General features: G+C 34.4%; 1 protein-coding gene across 3 annotated transcripts; it reads left to right on the forward strand.

Annotated features, from left to right (window-relative positions):
* Positions 1 to 1,271: 1,271 nt before the first annotated feature.
* Positions 1,272 to 26,008, forward strand: LOC149085370 (RNA 2',3'-cyclic phosphatase ANGEL2-like). Of its 3 annotated transcripts, none has more exons than XM_089233353.1 (5): positions 1,272 to 1,406; positions 15,022 to 15,770; positions 18,043 to 18,284; positions 18,869 to 18,938; positions 21,898 to 26,008. In XM_089233353.1, exons 2-5 carry the CDS (start codon positions 15,152 to 15,154, stop codon positions 22,992 to 22,994), a joined length of 2,028 nt encoding a protein of 675 aa, XP_089089479.1. In that variant the 5' UTR covers positions 1,272 to 1,406; positions 15,022 to 15,151; the 3' UTR covers positions 22,995 to 26,008. The 3 variants fall into 3 exon arrangements, with proteins under 3 accessions (XP_089089479.1, XP_089089481.1, XP_089089482.1); XM_089233355.1 differs by having other exon boundaries at positions 1,272 to 1,362; positions 21,898 to 23,322; XM_089233356.1 differs by lacking the exon at positions 1,272 to 1,406 and adding an exon at positions 1,449 to 1,717 and having other exon boundaries at positions 21,898 to 23,322.
* The last annotated feature ends 1,742 nt before the right edge of the window (positions 26,009 to 27,750 follow it).

Below are 27,750 nucleotides of genomic sequence, written 5' to 3' on the forward strand. Positions count from 1 at the left end.
GGGATTGTGTTTGTTTTCACCGAGTCACGTGATCTTCCGATGAAAGATGTTGGGGGACACCGTTCTCAGCCATGGAGGGAAGAATAACAGGAGGTGACGTGACTAGCGCGTCCGTTGAGAAAGCGTGAGGAATCAACTGGGTTGCCAGATGAAGCCAATGATCGCTCTATTAAAGGGACCAAGTAAGCCCAAACAAACCGTGGCTTCCCATGCTTTTCTATGAAAAACATCCCCGTTTTTAAAAATCATTTAAAAATTTACTATTCACTTTAGGTAGTCGATTGTTTTCCCTCAAATTCTGTGGGTATATTTATACAATTGATCGAGAGCTTTTACAATTTTAGTAGTTATTTGTTTTCAAGGGCATAGCGGGGGGGGGGGGGGGGGACTTGGGGGTCTGCCCCCCCCCCCCCGAAATGTGAGAAAATGACCGAAAAAAGGGAAAAAGATGGCCAAATCCATTGTTCTGTCACTTTGGTCCCCCCAAAATGAAAGTGGTCCCCCCCCCGAACGAAATTTCTGGCTACGCCCCTGTTTGTTTTCGAATATTAACTCCAAAACATGGAACCTTTTGCAAAAATAATCAAAATTTACCCATATCTTGTGGCACGAAATTTTTCAGCATTTTTAATTCTAAAAAAAATTCTGCCAAAGCATGTAACACCTCGGTGCTGAAAGAGAGACAATGTTTAAAGATAATTGAACAAGCAGTGTTTTGAAAAAATCTGACGTTTTTTTGTGAAAAGAGCATTTTAATGCAAAATATTAGCATATATAATGTCTTCCAGCTGTTTATATTAAAATATTGTAGAAATACTTCCAGTTAAGGTTGAACAAAAACTCGAACACAGCCAATTTTAAATGTCACAGTTTCGAATTGAAATTATTCAATTCGAAACTGTGGTTTTTTTGTTTTTTGTTTTTTTTGTCAAATTTTCGTACTCATACCACTTTAAAAGCAAAGTAATAGGTACAAAATGAAGAAGAAAAAAAACAGCCCAAGTGATTATTTTCCTAAATACTATAGGCCAGAGAGATGACTCATCGAGGCTCGTAAAAAAACTATTCTATCAATTATTCAATCTCCGCCTATGGAAGTCGCCATATTGGTTATCTTGTATGTCCCTCAAAACATCACGTGATCCAAAAAGGGTCATTGGAGATATCCCGTATTTTCCCGTATTAGCGAAGCAAATTTCCTGTATTTTTCTCTAGAAAATATGGTCACATAAAGTTAGTGTTACTCTTAACCCCGCTTTGATCAGAACTTTCGGTACATAAAGCCATGTGTAATTAATACTGAAACACTTGTGTGTCCGTCTCCGTGTTTTCTAGCCGGCAACTCGAGCAGTTTCATTGATGGTTTATTTTGAAGTTTTTGTTGATATTCAAATTTGTCATTTTGTGTAAAGATTGTTTTATATTTTATTTGTATAATTACAAATATTGGTTTTAGCGTAGTTTTGTATATTCTGTTGATTTCATGCTCAGCTTAGAAAAAAAATTAAATTGTTTGCTCAGAGGTTTATTAATTTTATTTATTTTTCGAAAATAGGAGCTTTATTTTCCCATCAACATTTTTTTTTTTTTTGCAGATGCATTCAGGAACTTCGATAATTGGCCTACTTTTGCAAAGTTTCGGTAGAATAATTTTGTTTAGGGGATAAGAGAGTCGGGGCTGGAAAAATCTCAGGTCGCCATGGCGACTAGAAAATCGGTATTGGCGCCTAAAATTTTGTATACATGATTATTAAATCCGAGTCCAGGAATAGCTCAAAATTTTCTGATTTCATAGTAAACTGTCTTCCAACATGGGAAGGGGTCATCAAGTCCCAGAAAATTTTTTAAAAAAACTCTATCTTTTACGGAATTTGTCAGGTTCTTAAATTTTTTTCGCATTTGTCAATCCCCGGGGTAGGTGCATGAAAAATTTCAAACACACTCATTTTTAAATGCTTTAAACTTTTCTACGTCTAACAGCGTTTGAATTTTGGTTCCACCTGTACCAAAAGTATTTTTAATATAAAATACTAGCATTATACATTACATATGCTATGGTTTTCAATTAACACTAGAACAATGGAAGCGGTCCTTTTGATTACACACCCACTTAGACATGCAATTATACCCGAATGGTTTATCTCAGGTTGCTGATATTTCATGACTTTTCTCATCTTGTTAACCCTCTTAAATTCCTAAAATATAAATGTGTTAAATTTCCCTTAGTTTTGTAAGAAAATGCCCATTTTGTGCTCATCTTGTATGATTCAAAAGTACACTTTTGAAAAAGCTTGTCATTGTACATTATTCAGTTGATTTAACCTTTTTATGGATCATTGCACTTCTATGTATTGCAATCGCTGGTACAATGTCGCTTGGCAAAAAGAATATTTTTCACTATTTTACCTAAGGACAGGGCTCCAGCCTGGAGGCCAAGACGATTCATCATTTTTATTATTTTTTGTATCTTTACATTATAAATTCGCTATTCAGGGGCCTCGATGGCCCCACCAAAGATTTCATCCTGGGGGTCCTGTTGGACGACGTGGGGAACCATTATTTTACAACATATGTTTTCCACTGAGCAAAACAATTCTACAGTTGGTTAGTAGAGAAAATGTAGGTCTTCAGTACCATGCACGCACAACATTGAAATTGCAAACAATGGAAATTTCTACCAGAAATTATGAAATTTTACTCTGTTTCTTAGTGTTATTGATGTATTTGACAAAATCAACTCATTCAGTACATAATGCAATCAGCATCGAAGAGATATCTTACCTATGTATTCTACATTGCTCAGGATTTGGCAGCTATTCACGGTTTTTTCATTCTGCACATGCAATTTCTTTGCAAATTTCTTAGCTTATTATACTTCTAATTTTTTCAATAGACTATCAAGTGAATATGAAGCAATAAATCACAAGAACTCAAAAAAATCATAGTCAACCCTCTTTTTAAAGTAACAAAACTGTCTTTGTCATAAGTCTTTTTGTCCAAAATTTCCAAAAAAAAAAATTGGTACATAAATAAAGGTTTATTGCAAAACTAAGTCAGAAAGACAATAGATAATGTTTTAAGAAGTTAAGAATAAATTTTGTCAATTTTTTCCTATAGCTGTCAAAATGATCACTACCGTCATTCATAGTGGTTCTAGTGCATAGTTTCCCAAACTTTTTTTGTTCTATCTCCCACCCATCAGATTTTTTTTTCTCTCTCATCGCCCTTCCAACTCAAGTAAACCCATAGGATCCTATGTTAAATAAATAGCTTCTATTGTCCTCTCTGGACCATTCCATTGCCCACTTTGGGAAACACTGGTCTAAAGTAAAATTAAAATTTTTAAATGCTTCTCAAAGACGCTATTTTTTCCTATAATAAAACATGGAAAGTCTAGATTATGCACCAACCTGCTACTGGTAATAAAGTCACACAGATGTAAAACCATAATTTAAATTTTTTTTTCTCTTTTATATTGTGGTTTTACAAGAATCAGAAATTAATAGACATTCAATTATGAAATGCATTGCTTCCAGAAATTAGCTGGTGATTTTGGAAGTGAAACTACAGAATATTATTCATATTTTTTCTTATGATCCTATACTAAGGCATTTATAGTTATATAAATTATATTGTGATAAAGAAAACAAGAATAAAGTAAAAATTGGTAATCACATAATTGGTATTCACATAAATATAGCTTCATATAAGGTGAGTCGTTTATGCTAATGTTATTTATATAAAAAGTCCAAGGCAACCTGTCCTGTGTGTGTGTGTGGTGAGGAAGAAGGTACAAGGGTGTCGGACCCCCCAAAAAAAGGAAATAGCTGATATACAGGGTGTGCATAGCTAACAGCAGGCACCACAAATTACTCGGAACCATTGATCCTAGAGGCATACTTCAAATTAAAAAAAGTATCCAAATAACGTGTAAAACTCAAATACATCATATAATTTGCAAGGGGTCGTATACTTATTAAAATTTAAAAAACTTTTCATACGGGCACCATGTTCCCAAAAACCCAATCAGAAAGTTGCTGCCCTGTCTCCCGAGGCTAACAAAAAATTCCATGTTTGTAAGTGTAATATTTGCTGAAATATTCGAATTAAAAAATGGAGAAAATTTTTAAAAAAAGGATAAATGGAGGTTTTCAGCTGATGCAAAACACCAGGGATAGGAGAAAATGTTCTCTTTGACAAATGCTCTATGTCTATCTGAGCTTGTTATTCCCCAAAATGAGATACTTTTAAAGAGGCAAGATATCTCATTAGTATAAGTGAGAGAGTTAAGCCGCTGACAAAAAAAAACAGGTTTTTTGGTTTAAATGGCATTCACATTAAAAACAATTATAAGTCTGAAAAATCATTCAAACTTATAATTAATGAAAAAATTATTAATGTAATTAACACTTCCCATATTAATTAATCTATAAATATTTCTGACATTTTAACAAAGACCAACTTTTGTAATTCAAATTGTTTTATACCTGAACAAAAAGAACTATTTTGTGTTTGAAAATTGTTTTAATGTTATTACCAATTCCCAGATGATGTTGACCTAAAAGATTCTAAAAAATGATTGTGAAAATTCAAAAAAATGCTGTGAAAACTTGAAACGAATTTGCTAAAAATGACAAAATATTCATCAGAATAACAAAACAAAGTTCTTGAAAACTGGTTATGTTCAAAAGTCTAAGGAAAATGTTTCAAGAAAAACAATCTGATTTTTTTCTTTCGTTTTTTTCCCCACTCCTCTTAACATTACAGTTCATCAAAAATTACCAATAGAATTTTCCGAATAAAAAATTTGTAATTTTTGAATTGGTTGTGCAATCTGGAAACAAAAATATACAAATATGTACTGCAAAAGTACTTATTTGTATATTTTAAGCAACTTTCTAGCTTCTGACTGTCTCGAATCCCTGTTCGGGCGTGGATGTCTACTAACACACTAACAAATTCCCTGGACAGATCGTTAAGATTTCTTGGGAATAGGTGGTGATCACATTTAAAAAAAATGTATTTATCCACTTAATGAATAAAAAATAATATATATATTTAAATTTTTCACCTTTTCAAAAAATTGATTAATTCAAAATGTATCTGAATTACATAGCAATATCAGATGTTTTTTCATGTTTTCAAAATTAAAGATCTGCAACTCTTATACCGAGAGAAACTTTTCTCAACATAAACTGATGATATAGGGCATATAAAAGAAACAGATTCATTGAGTTCGTTTCTCTTCAATCTCAAAATTTTCATACTTTCCCATCGAGACAGAAATTTCTCTGAGGGTAATAAGTCCACTATATTTCCACCATATCATTCGTGGAATGATATGGTGACCACCTGGGAACCCTGCGTGCTGTTCGTATCACTTTGTTGTTGGGGGAGCAGTGCGGTGCACCTATGGGATGAAATCCTGTGGGGGCCCCTCTACAGCATAACCCAACCCAACAGGGTAAAGGGCTTTTATCCCTTAAAGGACAGAATCTGGGTCTTGTCTGGTCTTCAGATAGTGGAATGATTTTTTCCTGTAGAGTCAGAAATTAATATAGAAAACTTTTTTCTGGATTATCCGGCTCTGGAATACTTATGATGACATTAGCAACAGGGCGGGCTCCAACATTAGTTTCTTTCCAAGTAGTAATGTTTTTAATTTCCTTTTGATGTATTAATTTAAAATCCAACACTTCTTTTCCTTTGCTTTCTTTTGCCGATGAACAACGGCTTGACTGACTTCTTGTCTTCGGCGAAAGACTTCTGAAGTTCATATACTAATGTGATATGTTGTATTTTTTACTCGGTGACTGCGGCCAAATTGTAAACATGCTCTCTTCTGTCAGGTTCCCACATTTGAACAAAGATTTTTTTTTTTTGTAATGTGTACTTTGCTTTTTATTTAAATTGAATTTCTTCATCACGACTGAAGTCTTAATGTAATTGTTTAAAGTGGTTTGAAGTGATAAATAATATATTCAATAATATTACTCAATGTAATTAGCGCACACACATTTTAGTTCTTTCATCTTTTATACTCTGAAAATAATTTTAGAAAAGTTAAAAATACCAAAAGATGCCCCGAAACTTGAAAAAATACCTTAAAGTCAAAAAGGGACAAAAAATGCAAATGTCATCAACATCCGGGCCCTGTTTATCATGTTAATAGTTAGAGATGTTTAACCATATAATAAGTTACATATGTTTTCTCCTTTTATTTTCAATATGCTTAATTAGGGAGCTAGTTTCCAAAAACTGATAAAAACTAAGTAGAAATACAAAATATGTTTAATGAAGCATAATTAATGCAGATTAGTTAGCGACGATTTACGATATACAGGGTGATTATAACTAAAGTTTCAATTTCAAAATGCACACATGAATATTCCTGAAGCAATTGATAATCAATAATATAATTATATATATTTGGCTAAGGAAAAAAAAATTACTTAAAAATGCAAAATAGACAGCGCTGTGCTCATTTAACCCGTGGGAAATTTGCTTACAGAATGGAAGGGATAGCCAGTCAAGGCAAAATGACAATTTAATTAGCATCGCATGTAGAAAGATGAAGACCAATGATATTAGCTCAAAATACCAATATTAAGCACCAGACAACTGTTTCAAAGCTAATATAGCACCAGTCAGTGGAAATAGCCTGTTCTAGTGCAGGCAGAGGTGGGAACTCTACACCTCACTGCATCAAAATTAGCATCCTGCGCCACCTTGCTCCAATAGTGTGTTTTTGTATTTTATTGTGCCAAAATAGCTAATTTTGCATAGAATTTTGGAAAGGACGGCAAAAAATTTTGTTCCCACGTGCCGCGAAATGATTATTTCCAAGAGCATGTTTTATTCCTCCGTGTTTCAGCACCACTTTCCCAACTTCCATAGTCGCACTATATCGTGACCTTGAAAAATAGAGGTCTCTGTTGGAAAATAATTTGACTACTGTAAAGTACAGTACTGTATTGGGGAAAAAAAACTTGTGAGCTAAACGTGTGCTTTCACGCTTTGCAAGCACTACAAAGATATTTTTCCACTCAAATGTGGAAATTTTCAATCCAAAAAGTTTTTCAATTTTTTTTTTGAAGTGCCACAAACATGTTGAATCGGTAGTCCATCCAATCACTCCTTGAAAAAGTTGTTGGAAGTCCAGAAAAAATTTATGAAATTACAGATATAAGGTCACAGATTTATTCTTTTTTGAATTTATTTTCAGATTTTCACAGCAAGTTCCCGCTCTCCACTTTATCCCTGAAAATCGGATAGGGATAACCACTGCCCCTTATTTAAATTATCGGCTGCCCCTCTCATCTGGCTTTCCCTCATGAAACCCTGATAATATCTGTGATTATGCAGTTAAAGATGGTTTATAGTGGTCTTTCAGCTTCAAAGCGCACATGTGAGTCAGTTTCCATTTTCAAATAAAAGGAAAGGAAAAAAGTTGGCACTGCGCGCAAGCAGCAAAAATTACTATGATTGATCGTCACTGTGCCATATCCAGATGTCTCGTGAAACAGTATTCCTTTCCACGAGTAAAAGAGCTAGTCTGCGAAATTACAAATGCTAGTTTTTTTTTCAAACTGAGCACAACTCAGGTCTATCACCTTGGACAATTTACTACCTTGTGAGTTGTGCCAGAGGTGTAAGTGTGTATACCTAACATTTTGAGTACGTATCTAGTGTTGTGCCTAATTTTTCTGTGCTGCCATCTATATTTCAGAAGTGAAGCATTTGCACCTCGAAGTTGGGAACCACAGAAAATCAACTTCAGCTGACCACCACTGTGGTGACGGTGGAGCTCAAACCCGGGTCCCCGCAATGCGAGTCTGTCACCATGACCACTCAACCACCACAGCGGCACAAATGCTAATTTGTCGACTTGCCAAATAATGAGTGCTAAATCACAAATGTCGCCAAATAACAATTGTTAAGTTGCCAATGTTGTTAAATAACAAGTGCTAAATCGCCAAACATTGTGTTGATTCTTCTGAAATTTTCTCCCATTTTGCAACAATTTTTTTCTAACAACCCAGCAGGAATAATGCCCATAAAATTGAAGGGGAAAAAATCAATTGTTTATATTCATTCATCATCAGTTTCTCACTTCCAATTTGGGACATAAGTGGTAGCACCTCCTAAGCACATAATGCCAAATTTACCGAAGAACATTCAAGGTTTTATGGTTTCAAAATCATATTCATTCACTCCTTGTCAACAGGGGCAGCGCAAGGGCCGTCCTCTGCATGGGACAGGTACTATTATATGAGTGGCACCAAATATATCTGGGGTGACTAGAGAAAATGATTGTCAAAAAAGTGTGAAAAAAATTGTCTTTAAAGTTCTATTTACAATGTAATGATTCTGTAATGTAATTTTAACAGAATAAAATATAGAATACATCAATATATTGAGCGTGGGTGAAAGTCTGCAGCATTTCTAGGACTTTTTAAGGTGCAGCTTGACACCTGCACACTTCCCAGTGGTGGTTAGCTAAATATGACTTTCGTGAAATCAATCAAACTGGTGTTTGTCAAGAAAATGTGGCTGCTTTTTTTTATTATAAATTTTTGTGATTTTACTTTTTTTTTATTTTTATCAATCCCAAATACTGTTGCTTTAATTCGTTTTTCTTTTACATTAATTTTGTTGCTCTAATTTATACATCTTTGCTCTAAAACTTAATTTTTGCTGCTCCGAAATAAACTTCATCCCTTCCCACCCCTATGCAGGCCACTTGTTGAACCGACCTCATGCTTTGATTTCAGCAAGTGGCCTGCACGGCCACTTGCTGAACCGTGTAATAGGCCATTTCCACTGACGAAGGGAAGTAACCTTGAAACATCTGTCTGGTGCTTAATTTTGGTATTTTGAGCTAATATGGTTGGAAAGTCTTCATCTTTCTGCGCTGTGCTCAAAAGATATTTTCATTATAGCATGATTTCATGTAAACCATCACAAAAATGAAGTCATTGAACAAACAACAACACACAGAAAATGTTCAATATGTTGTCCACAGTGTTCCGTTTAAAGTAGAAAAATAATGCTTTTTCAACAATAGAATGGAGTGTCATATTTATCCTGTGAATTTGCTTTCAATTCAGCCAAGTTTGCTATCCAACCACTGTATACAACATTCTTGATCTACTGCCAAAGTCAAAAGTTGCAAAGGTTAAGGTCAGGCGAACATGGTGCCCAGGTGTTGTAATTTGTTATTCCAGAAATTGTTCTTCAGCAGGTGGTTTTCTGGTGTTGCAATATGCATGATAAAAGTTGTGCTGCCAACACAATGATGCTGTTGTGTGAGAAGTGCTAAAATGATATGGGTGTGCAAAAAAAGATTACATCACTGACAGAGTACAGCATCATCTATGGGAACATTCTCAAGTTTTTTTTTTTTTGCTAAACAAAATTCTATTGCTTCATGTAAATTTTCAAAATTCTGATGAGTGGTTCTTATTTTACAGTGTTTTGGAATCGGAACACTTAAATTATAATCACCCTGTACATAGTTGATTATTTTGCAGGAATCACTTGGTACAGTATAGTAGAACCTTGATTTACTTGAAGGGGCATGAAAGTATAACTATTGAATATCAAGTCTGGTGGTGATGTACAGTATGAGATGGGCTATTTCTTATGGAAGGAAAATGGAAATGTCTGTGAGATAAAAATTAACCGCCCTACACTGTAAAACCATACATGGCCCAGACTCTGTTCCAGCCACCCTACACTTGTCTTTGTTCTTTAGAGGCAACTTGTATCTATTAGGTTATAAGACCATCTATCTCTAGGAATTGATAATGTTTAAATCACTGTGGATGCTTCTTTGGGAAGAAAAAAAAGTGTTACAAGACACTTATGTATATATATGTATATGCCACTACATGTAAAATGTATGATGCTATCCTCATTCATGCACTTTCTAAAGACAGAGCATCAGAATGTACCCCAATGTTAGAAAATATGGTAAGAATGAAAAATTTTACATACTGTATATAACTTTTAGGTAACTAAGATACTTAATATGAAATATATGTTACACTGCCAAAGCCTGAAGTGCAACCAATTTGTGATGGGGCCAGCCACTTCGCAAATTGGTCAGCCTGAATTGCAGAAATGATTCAGACTTTGGCCATCCGTTTCGCAAAGTGGCCAGAGATCCCTGGCCAAAGCTCAATGTGTTGATGTAAGATGTCCCGGTAGGAGCCAAATTCAGTTTTTTTTAATCTTCATGTGATACATGTTTATATAGCAGCTGTATTGGATTAGTTCAATACAGCTGCAATTCATAGATTTGTGTTCACATCAACACAGATGAACTTGTATTCATCTTTTTGATGTGAACACAAATCTATCTTATAGTGTTTTCTCTAAAGTTTCACTTTTTTTCTCTCGTCACATGGAACTAATCCAGTACAGCTGCTATATAAACATGTATCACACCCTCCTTTGAAAACCAGAGATTTATACCCAGCATTCATTTTATGTATAATATAGACAAAATCGTTAATTAATTAGGCAAAGACAAAAAAGTCAGATTCATTTAGGTGAGCGGACAATTCACAAACCAATGCTAATGAAATAAAAAAGAAACTTGATCATGATTATTTTTTTTATGTGTGTGTCGTTGAGCTGGCAGAGGGGAAAAAAGGGCAATTATATCCCCTTGACTGGTTCCTACTGCCATGTTTGGTAACAATGAACTCCGGGATTGAGAGGTCTTAAAATGTTACAAATAAATTTAGCCAAGAGAGAGAAAGGCTCGATTTTTTCTCAATTTCCAGCATTATACATGACTTCATTCCAAACAAGGGGGAAAAAGCATAAAAAATGATTAGAAGGTCCAAAATAGATATTGAATATGTTTTGCGATATCTATATTAATTTGTAAGAGCGTTTTTCCATTGAGTAACCATGTTTTCAAATGTTTCCTGAAAATTGAAAGGCTATTAAGATTTCTGAGACCATTGGGGAGTTTGTTCCATATCACTGGACCAACAAAATATAGACTGCATCTCATATATTTGGAGTGGGATGAGTATGTTACGATTCCTTGTGGTGTAGTTTTGTTGAGAGTTGTTGCATATGATAATGTCATGATATCTGTTCATTTTAATTCATTGAAACATTATTATACATATCTCAGGCATAAAGGCTATCCACGACCAGAAGATTAGTTTCATTTGTGTTAGAGTGATCCCATTTCTGAATAGAGTTTCATGAATCAGCGCTGGATTCTACGAAAACAATGAAAGCAACTGTAATTAGGATTACCCCACACAGATATACAATAATTAATGTGAGATTGGACATGTGAATGGTAAAGCATTGAAAATCTTTTTGTTCATGTAATTTTTGTTATAAAAAAGTCCAGATATTTTTCTGAGATTGACCCAAAGGTTATGTATATAAATTGTCCAACTTAGATTATGTTGCAAGGTGATTGCAAGAAATTTAATAGAGTTAGTGATTTAGAGAGCATATGAGTCAGTGACAAGTCTTTAAAATTTATATGTGGTCCAGCATAAAACAGCATGCACTAGGTTTCAGAGGGATTAAATTTCAAATTATAACTTTGAAACCATCAAATATATGATGGGAGATAAGTTAAAGGTTTCTGCAGAGAGTATCAATATTGTAACGTCGGGAAAGAAGGTACACTAATTTTAACAGGGAGGCAGACTGAGGAGATGCCCTGAATAGATACATATTGTTTGCAATTGCTGAGGTATGACTTCAGCAAATTATGGGCAGGTCTACGTATGCCACAATTATAGTTTTTCTAACAATATATCCTGCTGAACTGTATAAAATGCCTTGGATAGATCAATGAACACCCCCAAGGTAAATTGGTGATTGCCAAGATTTTTCCAAACATCTTCCAGAAGCCCATGAATGGCAGTTTCAGTCTATCTACCCACACAAAATCCATTTTGGTTGTGATGAATTAGATTGAATTTTCCAAAGAAATTATATTAAGTCGTAGAGCAACTATTTTTTCAAAAATTTTAGCAAAAATTAGAAGATTGTATACTGGTCTATAGTTACTCATAACTGAAGAATCACCTTTGTTCTTATAGATTGGAGTAACTTTGGCAAGCTTGAGCGCCTTTGGAAAAGCTGAATTGGTGATGTAGCAATTAAAAATTTCAATTAAAATGGTTGAGAGAATATCAATCACACATTTTATGGCTTTCTGCATTAAGCCGTCGTATATCCCTGGCCTGTGTCATATCTTACCATCTTGGATGCTTGCACAAATTCTTGAGTACTGATCATTGGGAAATAAATAGTACGACTATTGGAATTTTAGATATGTACACCGTTTTGAGCGGAATCAGAGTTTAAAAATTGATTCGAGTCAGTAAAGAAACTGTTAAAACCGTCAGCTATCCCTCTAAGATCATTAGTAGTGTTGTTGTTGATTGAAATAGAGGTAATAGGTGCCATGTGGGCGAGTTTACCTGTCAAAATTTTAACACTAGTCCAAACTGTTTGTGTCGTTATGCTCAAAAGTTGGAAAAAAATGTTTAGCTCGTTCTATTTCAATATTCAGCTTATTTCTAAATCTGCAGAAATCCCTTAAATCTTCAACAACTGTGTGTTCTAATGAAACGACGGAAAAGTTTGTTTTTCTTTCCAATTGCCTTGTATATGTGCAGATTCATCCATGGTTTTTTCCATTTATTGTAAGCCCTATACTGTATCAGCAGAAAACAATGCTTTATCTCTAAAACTAGAAATTAAATAAGGATTGAATTTATGGTAGAAGTATGAGAGAGAGAGAGAGAGAGAGAGTTATACATTTAAGGAAACATTTATTTTCTGGATATTCTGAGGTGAACTCAGAAAGAAAAAGTCATCTTGTCTCCGCCAGGACATGAACCCAGACCCCCCACCCCCATGATTCCTTGATATCTTGGGCTGAAAAAAGCCATCTATCTATATTATACATTTGTTTATGACTTTTAGTGGGACACAAAGCAAAAATAGGAAGGTTATCACTGATGTGGTAATCAATCTCACCACATTTATCTATATTTATGTTAGTGAAGCACAAATCTATTGTTGTTGCACTATGTTCAGTTACATACGTAGGTTGTGAAATACAATTTTTGAAACCACACGAAATCATAGTATCTAGAAGGGATTCACGTTTTGGTGTACAGACCGACACATCAATATTAAAATCACCTGTTATAATTTTTATTTTATCACTATTATGATTTAAGATGCACTCAAGGGACTCCTAAAATTAACATTTCCAGAGGGACGGAGGGCAATGACACACAGCTAAGGTTAATTCAGAATTTTCAATTACAAGAACGCTGATATTGGCAGAATTTCCAGAGATCAGAAATTATGGTAAAGTTAGAAATTGAATTTTTAATATAAATTGCAATGCCACTACCATGCCAGTTTGTGTGATTATAATTCAAACTGTAATAGCCATTAATGTTATATTGAGTGTGACCTTGGTCCATGTCTCAGTAATGCAAAAGAGATCAATATGATATTTTGTATCAAGGACAAAACAATCGAAAATTTCATGCTTATTTTGAATACTTCCATTGTTGACATGAATTAAATTATAAGAATTTTTTTCAGTGGATGTATAATCAAGGAATTTATTTATTATGTACTGATTGTTGGATTTCAGATGGTTAATGGTGTAGTTACAAGTAAATTGACTGGCCGTGAGATAAAAATATTATTTAAAAAAAACTTTAAATGTGCGTGAAGTCAGTATCTCTCAGTGTCAATGTTAGGAAATCCTCGGTTGACCGGATTCTCAAAGCCAGAGATTTTTCAGTTCTCCTAACAAACAGTTTTCCGTCCCGAGTCCACATATAGCAATATCCCGATTCCTTGGCCCACATTCTACATTTCCAATGCAAATTGCTGTAATAAGGCGATAGATTTTCATTGATGTAGATTCTCTGATCACTTCCAGCGGGAGTGAATAATTATGTAAACATATCGTTTTTCTGCCAAATTTTGGAGAGGAAAAGAAATGATTACTGCATTGTGACTGCAGTTTGATGAGTTGCCATAACTAACGTGGACATAATTATTACAAAAAAATATGCCTACTTGATGATGGTCCAGAATCATATCTTTTGTTATCCGACTTTGGCCGGGGATCACCGGCCACTTCACAAACTGGCCCGCCCTGTCACTAATTGGGCGATTTTGAGCTTTGGCGGTAATATATATATTTTTTTTTTCAGACTGCTTTTATGCAATTTTTTGAAAAAAAACACTTATACCATCTTACACCACTTAAAAGTATACCATCAGAATGTACCCCAAGATCAGAAAATGCGGTAAGGATGAAAAGTTTCTGCCAATCAAGAACTGATATATTTTAGAAGAAGAAAAATACATTCGGGCAATTTTGTGTTTTTTCTTTTTTTTTTACGACGTGATTAAAAAAGGTTTGAACCAAACAACCCTGTTTAAATATGAAACCAAAAAACAAATCTCATTTCATGAATTTTATGGTGTATTTTCAGCTATTTATATTTCTTGTTTTATTAGTTTATTTTAAATTTTTTAGGAATTACTAATATACAGTAAAACCTGTACGAAACGGAATATCAAGAAACTGAAATAATATTTCGTTGTAGACATTTTTGTTTTATAAAGGTTCAAATCAAAAAACTAATCATTGATGACTGACTGTATTTTGATTCCATTTTAAACAGGTTTCCGTCTCATACAGTGCTTGCCTTAAACAGGTTTCACTGTATAATTTATAGTAAAATTTATTCTGCAATATTTTCATATATTTGTTTTTCTTTCTATTCCTCTTTCTACCAAATAATTTCTTAAAACTATATTTGTCATAGAGTCCTTGTCAACCATGGAAGACATTAATAGTCAATCCCAGCTTTGTTCTTTCTTTATGCTTTTTTTTAGTAATTATTTTCCAACATAACTCTTGCATTATATTCGAAAAGACAACTTTCAACAGTTTTCTTCTAATTTTTTTTTTTTTTTTTTTTATAGATTTTGCATATTTTCTCAACATGGCCTTGAAGGGTTGAGCTCTGTGTAATTGAAGAGTGAAAAAACAGCTGACACCACCACTTGAATATTTTTTGTCTTGTCAAAATAAAGTAACCAGTACTTGTATCAAATGTTTCGCAGCACTAGATTCAAATGTCTAACTTTGATCAGGCGATGCATCACTTCTGTGCCTAAAAAAAAGGGCACAATCACTGGTTTCTCCAGATCAGATTTGCTGCTAAATCCTAAAAAGCAGTATCTGTGTGGAAGTGTCTTGGATGAGTCCCGGGAATCAAAAAGGATGAAGTGTGCAGATTCAATTGATGACCAAGAAAATGTTCCAAATGACAAAGAAATAACCGATGTTCTAATGGAGGAAAAAGAAATTGCTGTAACCAAAAATGAGGAAACTGTTACTGCAATGGATGAAGAAACTACTAGTTTAAAAAATGAAGTAACAAATGTTTCAAAGAACAATGAAGAAACAATTGTTTCAAAGAATGAAGAAGAAACATCTATTTTTAAGAATGAAGAAACAGCTGTTTCAAAGAACGAAGAAGAAAGAACTGTTTCAAAGAATGAAGAAACAACTGTTTCAAAGAATGAAGAAACAACTGCTTCAAAAAATGAAGAAACAACTGTTTCAAAGAATGAAGAAGAAAACGATGTTTCAAAATATGAAAAAGCAATTGCTACTCCAATGAACGGAGATGCTGCTGATTCTAGTCTAATTGACCCGGTTTTGAAAGGTAACCTTTTGGAATATTTTTTTTTTTCGTTATATTTTTCGTTATTTTTAGATACGAAATCTGAGATAGCAAGTGTAGTTCATTCAATGCTCAAATTAAAAAATCAAATTTTACTTTAGTTCCTATGTCTTCTATTTGCATTTCAATAGTTTTGAGGCTTTTGAACATAATAGTATAAAAATGTTTGCATAATCTAGATTTGATTCATGTTTCCCAAAATTATAAAAACAGTTTTGCCCCTTTGTTTCATAAAATTAGAAGTATGCTGAACTTTTTTTAAAATTCTCTAATTGTCTAAAAAATTTAAACATTGGGATATATAGAAATGTTATGTAAAGATATATTTACGTAAATAAACATCTTGTTCAAATAAAATGGACTTGTCATAAGAGACATTCAGGGTAAAATTTGAATACAAAGTGTCATTTGTTTTGACCTCTGCATCCATATTTACATTTCCATTCTGTTTCTTTGGTCAGCCTGCATTTTTAAGGTATCCGACTACCTTTCTTGTCACTTTTCTTTAAAATGGTACTGGAGTGAACTGTAATAACATTTTTTGATAGAAAATGTCTTGAAATGGGAAAAACTGTGATAAATTTTGGTCTAATACAAATACAAATACAATTACAACGCCACAACAGGCAAATTGCCCAACGAGGTGGCTGACTTAAGACATCATGGATCCCCGAGCCCCTACCTACTACTGCTACACCCACACATGCACCCCCCCCCCCACGGAACCCCCCAATGAATCGGTACATGCGGGAATGTGCGTGTACGTGTAGTGCAACCTGATGTAAAGTTTTTGTTTCTTGTGTAATGCTTGTTATGTGTAGTGCTGTCATCTGCCCCCAGTTTTACTAACTATGAGTGAAGTGTTATGGTTGAATGATTTACCGTTGTAGGACTGTTGCTCTCTGTGGCGAGACTTTTTAACGGGGAGATCGGCTCGCATTTGCGCCTTGAAGTTGGGAACCACAGAAAACCAACTTCAGCCGACCACCACTGTGGGGTTCGAACCCGGATCCTCGCATCACGAGTCCGGCACTATAACCACTCGACCACCACAGCGGCGCTACTTATGACATTTTCTATGAAAACGTCGTTTTTATGTCAAATTTTAGGCAAAATCCATGGCAAAATTCATGTAATATTCGAAACATGATTGCAAAAGATTTTGTTAATGAAATGCTTTGTGATTTTCACAATGCATTTAGCCAGTACTGTTACAGGTTATGTACCAAAATTTAAAGGATTGCATGATATGCTCATAAGTTACACCAAAATATGTTTATGTATGTGTGAATTTTTTGAAATTTCATCCTACATTTTCTCTATAAAACACTGTAGTTCAAAAAATATATGTGATAGACCTTAGATTTTGGGTTCATAACCTCAACAATGTATAGCAAATTATCACATTAAAATTTTGTAAGGATACAATGAATCAATTTTTGCAAATCATGTCACAAATTCAAGTAAAATGTCAAAAATAATATTCTTCGTAAAACATGTTCAAAATCTTTATTCGCGTATTACTTGTATGTAAAAACGCAACACTAAAGTGAACGTAACTTTGATTCTAAGCATCATATAAACAAAACAAGGTCTGTTTTGATATCGTAACAAACAGGGCTTTTATAAAAACTAAAAAAAATGAAAATCTATATTTTCTTCCAAAATGACGTGTTTTCAACGTAGTCGGATACCTTAAGTGACTAACAAGCTCAGTTTTATACAGTGCATTATGTTTTCTAATAATCACGGGCTGTTTTTCTCCCACATGTGTCTGTACATTTTTGCATAGCTGTAATCAATGAGTTTGCGAAATATTTTTTAAGACTGTCCAAGTTTCATCTTGAAATGTACCCCTCCCTCAGTATTAAAATAATTGTGTTATTTTTTGTTAAGTCTTGTTAGTCTTAGCGAATCCTCTTGTTTTATATAAATTGTTTTTCTGAAAAAAGCAAAATAGTTCTTTAAGGGTAACCTTCAATAAACTCTATAAATGCAACCTTATCTGTATGGGTGAGTTTATCTACTCTTCCTGAATTGGCTATGAGCTGTAGGGCTGGTCTATAGCCTGTTGGTCTGGTCTATTATCAAAGTATCTCTTGCCTGCTATTTTACCTAGAAACTGTTGCATATTTTTTTGAAAAAATGTTGCAATGGGAGAAAAATATATATAAAATTAAGTTTTATATTATTTGAGATTCAATTGTGGCATTTTTTTTTTTTTCCTATTCATTTCATGATTTTTTTTTTGTAGAGAAAATAAAAGATCAAATCTCTCAGAAACGGCAATGGCAACTGTCATCTTTTGGTAAAAAGTACACTGAAGGAAAAATATTTGATAAAGGGTTAGACTTTACCATCATGTCTTACAATATCCTTGCTCAAGAGCTCTTAGAAAATCATCTCTATTTATATCCACATTGCAAAAAAGAATTTCTCAAGTGGAATTACAGGTTTGAGAACCTTAAAAATGAAATATCTGACCATTCTGCAGATGTAAGTATAAGTCAAGAATGTTCTCGCAAAATAGAAACTGGTATAGAGTAATGCATTGATTACCTTTAATGTTCATGACTTTTTTTTTCCATATTTGCTAATAATATTATTCACTTTGATGATTTTATCTATGTTCTTGATTAAATTTATTTTCAACATGAAATTCAATCAAAACAAAAATATAACTCAAATCAGAATTTAAATAAAGTTGATAGTTGTATTACACTTTTTTTAATACATTATGCTTTTTCTTTGTCTCTAAGCATGTGTGATATAACTATTGGTTACTTGCATTGTGTTTCCTCTAAATTTCTAAGTTGTGTGTCTATATGGCCATGCATGACTAAAAATTTTTCTGCGCTGAAGAAATTTACTATATAGTATGTGCAAAGACATGCTGTTTTGTCATTCTATACAGATGTCAAAATGTTGCGTGCAGAGTTAACAGGTAGAGGGCACATTAGTTACGCATACTTTAAATTTTGAAAAAAGAAATTTTATTTATTTCTCATTCTTTACCAGTTTTTATTACATTTTCCATAGTTACAGAACTATCTAGTCATACTAATTTCAATTTCTTTAAGGTTGTTTGTCTCCAAGAATTGCAAGAAAATCATTTAAATGATAATTTCAAACCATTCATGAAAGAGATAGGTAATTTTGATCTTTTGTTGTACTACCATTTTTTCCTTTTTCTGTGAAGTATTTTTTTGGTTTTTTTTGGTTACATCTCTCTGAAAAGTATTTATTTTCAGATGTTACAGTGTTAATTTTCCAGTGTATGAAAAATTAAATTTTGAGTTTCCTTCCAGGGTTTAGCTTAGACTAAGTTGAATGAAATTATTGAGTTGGAAAGAAAGTGATGTTTTAAAATAATTCATTTTCATATATAATTTATTTTCATTTGTATAATGTAGAAGTCAGTATAAACTTGTTCTACATCACTTCAGTTCATTAAATCCAGAAAAGATGGTTCAACTCAAAAGTTATTATCCAGAAAAGGTGGTTATTGATAGGGACAATGTTTTGAGCACATGCCTTATGCAGCAGAAGTTCTCAGCTCAGATTTTGTCAGCATTTACTTTTGTTAGGTAATGGGTTTTCCAGGTGTTTTTTTTAAGGTATTTAGCACTTTTATCAACTTGATCTGAGTAAATTTCCATGCTTGTGCTCAGGGCTGTAACTAGGATTTTTATAAGGTGGAGGGGGTGGGACAAACATGATTTTGTCTCCTCCACCACTGTAAAATTTTATTTTAGGAAATGATCTGTGTTACCTTCTAAAATTTGCCACCCAGAGCAGTTGGCCCCTTTGCCTCCTTCTAGTTACGAACCTGCTCGTGCGAGTAATTCCTACATTTTCAACTGACTTTCAAGTGCTTGCGCATTAATTGGACTACACTAATATCTCTAACTCTTCTACATTGTTAGATAACGTTTTACTACTTTTTTGGAATATCTGGAAAATCAAAATTTGTGTCTTGAAATCACCCAGAGAACTTTCATTGAGGTCAAACATTTGTTATAGTTTATTACAGCGAATGTCACACAGATGTTGCGTTTTTGTTAAAGGCACATAATTGACTTGAAGTAGGAAATGGATGAAAAACATTGATTTTGAAGAAAACTGATTGATATGGAATATGTCCAGCTCAAACAAATATGCAGCAATCGTACCTTGTCTTATCATAACGCTGATCCAAGTGATTTATGAGTTCTTGAGGCAAATCAAACCACTCTTCTTGAAAAATAAAGAAGCTCTGTTTGTTTTCTTTCAAATTCTCCATCTACAGCATCCTGATTATGTTCTACAGAATTGAAGTCTAAGGAGCATGAGGGACAATCCATCTGCCAAATATCCTCAGTCTGAATCTCAGGGACTGTGATGAATGGATACATTGCCATCCATAAAATTAAAGTGTGGCCGCAAAATAAGCAAATAGGACACATAACTTTTTAATAGTGTGCGTGCCCATCGTTGCAATGGATTTCAGTGCCTGCAGCTCAGTGCAACAATTGACCATGATGCCTTGCAATACCACTACTCGGGCGTGGTAGCCCGGTCGATAAGTAATTGCCTAAAGTACCAAAGAATGTGTAGAGGTGTCGCGAGTTCGATACCCGGTTTGTCCTTGTCAGAAAACTTTCCTGGCACAGGGGTACAACAAAAAAACAGTGACTTGACCGCAGCAAAAAATTGCTACCGCAGGGAGTCCCCATCGAGGGGTTAGCGCACCAGCCTCTTGATGAGTATAAAAAACAAGCCTGCAATTCAGAATAGGCAATAAATTGTAGGTCCCAGTCTAATTAGCCCTCGTGTGCAGAAAATGACCGTGGTGCGTCAAAAATAATCAAATGATGATACCACTACTCCTGTACTGTCACATATAGCTCACATTCTTTCGCATTTGCTGCATACCGTGGCCAAACTTTGTTAAGGTGAACTCACTCAATAAAAATGTTTGCTTATTGTGAATTAAATATTTTTCTACGTCTAGAGTCCAGCCATTAAGTGGCTTTCATCAGAAAATTTTTTTTCCTTGTTTCAAGTGTGTGTTACTACTTACTCTTGTGACCTTAGCATCATTAAAAACTGGCTCAATGATGCTGTTTTGTTGAAGGGTTATAACTGACAGGTTTGCATGCATATATAGTCCAATCATCATAACTTTTTATCAAGGGTTAACTGGAAAGTCTTGTCTCTGCACTGGTTTTGAGATTCTTTGATATCGAACTAGTCATATTACAGCAATTCCATGCACCAGTTAGGACAAATAATAATCTTCATGTTATGCTGAGCAATGCCAATCTGCTCCATAGCATCTGAAACAAGATTTAGTGTTTTTGAAACCTCTCTGGTGATTCGACACAACACTGTGTCTCTGTTCTTCTCAATTTTTATCTTTCCCTATATAAAATTGTTGAAGTTGTCTTTTAACCATGATAAAAAATTTAATTACTTTATGTTAATCATTCTTTTTCAAATCTGGGACGAAGACTATGCTTCTTATCAGTTTTTAACCCATCATATCGCCCCTTACACACTCCCAGATAAATATTACATAGCCGAACATGCACTGTCTTTTCTGCATTTACATTTATGCAAGTTATCTCAGCTTTGTTCATAGCTTTTTTGGCTATCGCGCCACACTCAAGTTCTTTATTGTCTAGTTTTACACGTGAGTTCAAGAGAGGACCAAAATCTGTGTTTTCCAATGAATTACATGATCTAAAAAACAATGTCTTATTATCAGATATTACTTTCTTTCCAATTCAGTAGTTGACTTCCTTATTTTTATGATATTCTATAAGCACTAAAAAATAATTGCACATTTTAAACATTTTTATTATAGTTATGCGCCATATGGAATTATAGTAGAACCTGTGTATGAAACGGAATGTCAAAATAACGAAATAATATTCATTTTAGACTGGTTTCTGCTTTATATAGGGACGCATTAAAGCATCAATCATAAATGAGACTATCTTTTGATTCCATTCAAGGGAGGTTCTCATCTCATATAGTGTCCATCTTAGACAGGTTTCACTGTTTATATTTATTTTGATTCATCTATATATTCAATTGTGTATGTTTTATCTAATATTTGTTACAGGATATGAATGCATCTATAAAAAGAGATCTGGAAGTAAACCTGATGGTTGTGCAATATTTTTCAAGTCACAAGTTTTTACTCTTGATACCTCCATAACAGTTGAATTCAGAAAAGCTAATGTTGCTTCATTAAATAGAGACAATGTAGGAGTTATTGCATTTTTAAAACCTAAAGATGAAACATTTTGTAACACTCGAGTTTGTGTTGCTACAACCCATCTTCTGTTTAATCCAAAGCGAGGGGACATCAAATTGTCACAGCTTCGATTGCTTATTGCAGAAATTGAAAAGCTGACATATGTTAATACAACAGAAGGCCTCCGTGTTTACAGCCCTGTCATTTTATGTGGCGATATGAATTGTGAGCCGTTCTCACCCTTATACAATTTTGTTAGTTGTGGAGAAATTCGTTATGAAGGAATGCTTACAGGCAATGTTTCTGGTCAAGATGAAGGGTATAATAAAGGAAAGATAATGACTATGGATTCATTGGATTTGACGGACATTGGTGTGAACAGCGAAACTCAATTTGTAAAGAAAACTGCTAATTTCATCAGCTCAGCTGATGGTCAAGTCAATCCTCCTGTAAGTCAGCCTGAAAATAACTCAGATAAGAGCGTTTCTCAACCAAGCTCTTCAATAAGTCAGCAAAATTCATCTAATCCTGAGAAAATTGAAGTGGAAACTGCCACAAAAAATGATGGTGGTGCTCGCTCCAATATGGTTTTTGATACCATTACTCATTACACACCTCAAGATAGGCCTAAAAAGTGTTATTTATCACATCCTTTTCATTTTAGGTCTGTTTATCGAAACATACACCAAATCCCGGACCATAATGAGGTAACAGCACAGTGTAAAAATTCTACAGCTGCAGTCGATTTCATATTCTATACTTTGAAGCACAAGCGTTGTCTCAAACTTCGTGGAAAATGTACCATGCATGCTAACAAATTGGAAGGAGAGTTGAAACTTATCAGTAAATATAAGCTGCTGTGTTCTAAAGATATCCAGGACATTGGTGGAATGCCAAATGCGTATTTGTCATCCGATCATCTGTGCCTTATATCACGTTTTCTTCTTACTGTGAAAAAGTAAATATGAAGCTCCTAAATTGGTATAATTTCATCTATGGAAGTCATCTCTTCAATCCCCCCCCCCCACCCGCCAAACTATAAAACTATATCATTCCATAAGAAATGATATATCTAAAATAAATTTTTGTATTCTTTTAAAGTAAAAATCTTATAATTCAATGTTATTTCTTAGAATTAGCTGCTTTAAGATTATTATTCCGAGCCTGTGTCCCCTCTTGTTTCCCTCCGCCTAGTTATGGCCCAGTTTGTTAGTGATTTTATTTGTAGTCGAACCTGGTTAAGATGAACTTACTTGATAAAAATTAAATACTGTATATACTCGTGTATAAGCCGACTCGTATATAAGCCCACCCCCCCCCCCCCCACTTCAGGACCACCAAAATCGCAATAAATTGAAAACCCGTGTATAAGCCGACCCCAAAAAATCCATGCATTTCAGAGAAAATAAATTCTTATATTTTCATGCAAAATGAATAGTTTACGAAAATTTACAATAGTAAACGATTCAAAATTTTTAATCATCGCCATTGTCACTTTCAAAGAGGATATCATCTTCAGTTCCGTCCATAGCATTGCTGATGCAACACTTTTTGAAGGATCGGTGGAAACAGAATTCCACTCTTCATGTACCCATTGGCAACTAGGACAATGTCAGGTTTCTTCAAGGCACCACTTTTTGTAGTTTTTTTATCATCGGAACTCATCCGTTCGGATCCATAAATTCCTCAAATGGTCTTTGAAAGACTTGTTGATGCTCACATAAGGCTTTACAATCGACATTAGCCCACCTGGTATCAAAGCCAATGATGTTTTCGATTTCTTTGCCTCGTTTATGACATTATCGGGGTTTTAAACATATCCCATACCAATAATGCCGGTTTCTCGAACACTACTACAAAAATGACTACTGATTGTGGGGTCGAAATTTTCTCATCAAAAACTGACCCGAGTATAAGCCGACCCCCCCCCCCCCCACTTGAAGAACGAATTTTTCCACAAAAAAACTCGGCTTATACACGAGTATATACGGTAGTTGTCACATCAGATGTCATTGGGACAAATGATGCAATAGTAATATCTTTGTTTAACCCTCTCGGTGGCATTGACAAGATATCTTGCCTCCTTAAAAGCCTCTTATTTTAGCATTGACAAACCCAGATATTTTATAAAGCTGATTTCTCAATAGAAAACTTTTTCCCTATACCCCTTAGTTTGCACCTGCTGAAAATCAGAAAAAGCCTACTTCATTAAAAAAGATAACATTTTGAAGGAATTTTTTTAGGGATTTCTACACTAATCTCTGAAAAAAAGTTAATATGAACATGTAAACCATGATATTCCATTTAATACAAAATGATAGTTCTAACTCAAATAAAGCAAGCCTGGTAGTTCTCTCAAATGTTCCTTCATAAGCAAGTCCAGGATACAGAGCTTCTCGCTGACAGGTGGTCACCTTTGTCTTTTTTGTTGTCAATTACCTATTATTTGACAATGTTCTAGCATCTTAGGTCATGGACCTCAAATGTATAGGAGACCCTATAGTGATAATGGGATTTAGTACTATGATTTTTAAGAGTGCGAATGTAATTAAGTAGACAGGTTCTCCCCAGCTAGGTAGGGGCCTCAGAACATATCTTTGCCTGGGGGACATGATTCTGTTAAGATGGTCCTGTGCTCATGGACTTTTTTCCTATTTTGCTTTATTACTAAGTTAGATTACCTAATTTCCTAAATTTGAGAATAAGGGAAGCTGGATTGTTTTCTAAAGGTCGGGTATTTATACTTTACAATATATAGACTCAATGTTTGTAGTTGAGGGTTATCTCATTTAGCAGTGAAAAGAGCTCTTTTCACTGCTACATATGTCCCAGACACTCTGTCTTTATCTACTAGTACAGTGGTTCTCAAAATTTTGTCTCCCATGACTCCCTTGCCCTAGTCAACATTAACCTACGGCTCCCCAGAATAGTTCAACGAAGAACCCTCCAAATCACCAAACAGACACATATCCCCAACTCATCGCGATGCCCCAAGCAACAGTTGGTGACACCCTTGGGAGCTGCAACACGCGCTTTGAGAACCACTGCCCTAGTGGATAGACAGACTATCCTCTGGAACATGCATACACACACACATACCATTCACCATTTGAATACATAAGTTCTTCCACTGTTTAATGTATTCAAAAATGTATGTACAGGGTGTTTATAATTAAAGTTCCCATACTCGTAATAGTTTTTTTCAAAAACTAATCCGAACACAGCCAAATTTTCAGGATATCTTAATGAGACCAGGGAACAGAAATTTATACAATAAAAATAGTTCAGTTTTTGACCAGACCGGGTGAAAAAGTAGCACTTTTTATTTCATTTTCCTTTTTCCCGTGGTCCATATAGCAAATATGCCAAGTTTCAATGCAATGTGTGCTATATAGGTCTGAGTAATTTCAGTATACTGACACTGCTCAGACCTATGCAGCACCCGTCAGTATCATTCTCTTAACTTGCTGTTGGCCAGTATAAAATTCAGTTTATGAGAGAACTTGTGTGACCTGAGTCTTAACGAGGTTTGACTATCATGTGTGGTGTAGTGCAGTTATTATTTTTTTACGTTTCAATTGAATTTTTTCAAGTATGATTATTATTATTACTGGTTTTCAAGACATAAGTGATGAAATATACTCCAATTTTACTGTATATTGTGTATGGGGATTAAATTTTTATGGGGGATCATTTTTATAAAGAGCTTTTTGATGTTTTTAGTAAAAATTGTTTGTTGCAATATCAGAAGATATTAAAAAACCCAGTGTATTTGAAGAGTATTTTAATTTATATAATGATTTTTTTTTTTCAAATTCTTTATTTAGCTTTTGTTTGTTCTTTTATCGCATATGCTTTAGTATTTATGTTATACTTGGCCATTTCAAATCTCATAATGTGGAGATTAATTCTCGTATATGAAAAATTTGATGTGAAACAATGTATAGTTATGTTTTAATAAAGGTTTTTTTTTTATTTAAAATCTCTCTTGTATTATGCCTCTAAGATATAAATCAATAACAAAAGGGAAAAATATAAAAAGGTTAGAAAATTAACTTTTGTGTAGAAAATATACTAGCAAGGTTTTAAGTGCTAAATCTGGTTTGGATGGGGACATTTATAAGGTGTCCAATACTTAAAACACTAGTCGTGGAGGGCCTACCAAGCTTTTAATAAATTTAATTAATAAATCAAATTAATTTAATGTGATGCTAAAAAGTTCTAACGATACGACTGACCCAGTTAGAGGCAACATTGCCTGCAAGTTTCAAGTTGTGGAACATCATCTGAGTGTGGCGTTTTTGACGTGAAAAGCGTCTTAAATCGGGGGCAATCGCACCCAAATGAGCTACAATTTCTGTCGAAGTAATTTCAAACTTCAATAATTCGGCTGAAAATAGACATAGCGCCGCCATCTTGATCTCCTTTTAAAGAGGAGAGATGAAAGTTTGACAGCCGGACGTCGCGAACTGCGCGGAAAGAACTCGCGATTTTTGACTTTCCGGATTCGACACTTGTCCATAAACGAGATCACGTCTCAGATACATAATCCGATTCGAGTGAACCATGTGTTGTTTTCAAGAGAAGTGTATGTGTTACAAGTCTGTATCTTGAAAACTCAAAAACATACGAGGTTGTGAATTTGAAAAAGTTTGAAAATTTCCCGATTTTCTTAAAATGTGACACGAGGGCAAAGTACAACCAGAATTCCGAAAATCGGATATGAATGCGTAAATTACAAAGTGAATGACACCTAAAACGCCGATTTGACATTCGCTGAGGTATTTGAATTCAAAAAATATGTGAGGTAGGAAAGAACAACATAATGAGCTTTTCCTCGTTTTCAGCGATTTACGAATTAAAATATCTCAACGAATGTTTTCCATGTATTCCATGTTTTCCCTTGAAAACATGGAATTTTTTTGTGTTAACCTCAGAAAAAACAGAACAACTTTCTAATTGGATATTTTAGGGCAGAGTGACCAAATAATAAGCTAATTTTTTATTTTAATAGAGCTATACAACCCCCTTGCAATATGAATATAACGTTATTTGGATAATTTTTCTAATTGAAAGTATGCCTCTAGCATCAACAGTTCCCCCGGTAATTTGTAGCCAAGGGACTAGAGCAGAGGTCTTCAACCTTTTTCTACTCACGAGCCCTCCTTGTGACCATCAAAAGAAGAGCACCCTGATAGATAGTTTGGCATACGAATGCATTAAATCGGTGATTTAGTCCTTGAATGCAATTTGAACAAGGTGTTGGAAAGTTGATCAAGTGCTCGTGAGCTGTGAGTGAGTGCTTCAGGGAGCACCGTGGCGCTCGCGAGCAACGGGTTGAAGACGCCTTGACTAGAGGCATCACCCTGCAGGCAACGTAAGCGCGCTTAGACGAGCCTCGGCAACACCCCCTCCCCCAAAGAAGAGGGTGTTGGCCTGGGTCAAGTATGGATGTGGATTACAATTTGTTTTTTTTTACATTGCTGGCGATCTAAAAGTAGGCTAAGGTCCCCATCACAGCATTTTATTGTATGAAACTTTCAATTTACTACGACTGTTCGACACTGATTTCAGAGATAGCATGCAATTTTTTTATCACGATTTTAACAAAAATGGTTTTTAATTTTAAAGCCTCAAAAATGCATTATTGACCTTTCAAATTCTGAATTTCTCGTACGATATTTGAACCGATGTACGATTTTAAAATGTTAGAAAATG

The sequence above is a fragment of the Pholcus phalangioides genome, unplaced genomic scaffold, assembly GCF_987345545.1.
Source record: "Pholcus phalangioides strain wild (caught in Gottingen) unplaced genomic scaffold, Ppha-v1.0 ptg000007l_1, whole genome shotgun sequence".
NCBI classification, from domain to species: Eukaryota; Metazoa; Arthropoda; class Arachnida; order Araneae; family Pholcidae; genus Pholcus; species Pholcus phalangioides.

Coding starts and splice junctions, on each gene's coding strand:
- LOC149085370 (XM_089233353.1), top strand. CDS start 15,152: ATGTTTCGCAGCACTAGATTCAAATGTCTAACTTTGATCAGGCGATGC. Junction 18,285..18,868: donor TATCTGACCATTCTGCAGAT/GTAAGTATAAGT, acceptor AATTTCTTTAAG/GTTGTTTGTCTCCAAGAATT. Junction 18,939..21,897: donor ACCATTCATGAAAGAGATAG/GTAATTTTGATC, acceptor TATTTGTTACAG/GATATGAATGCATCTATAAA.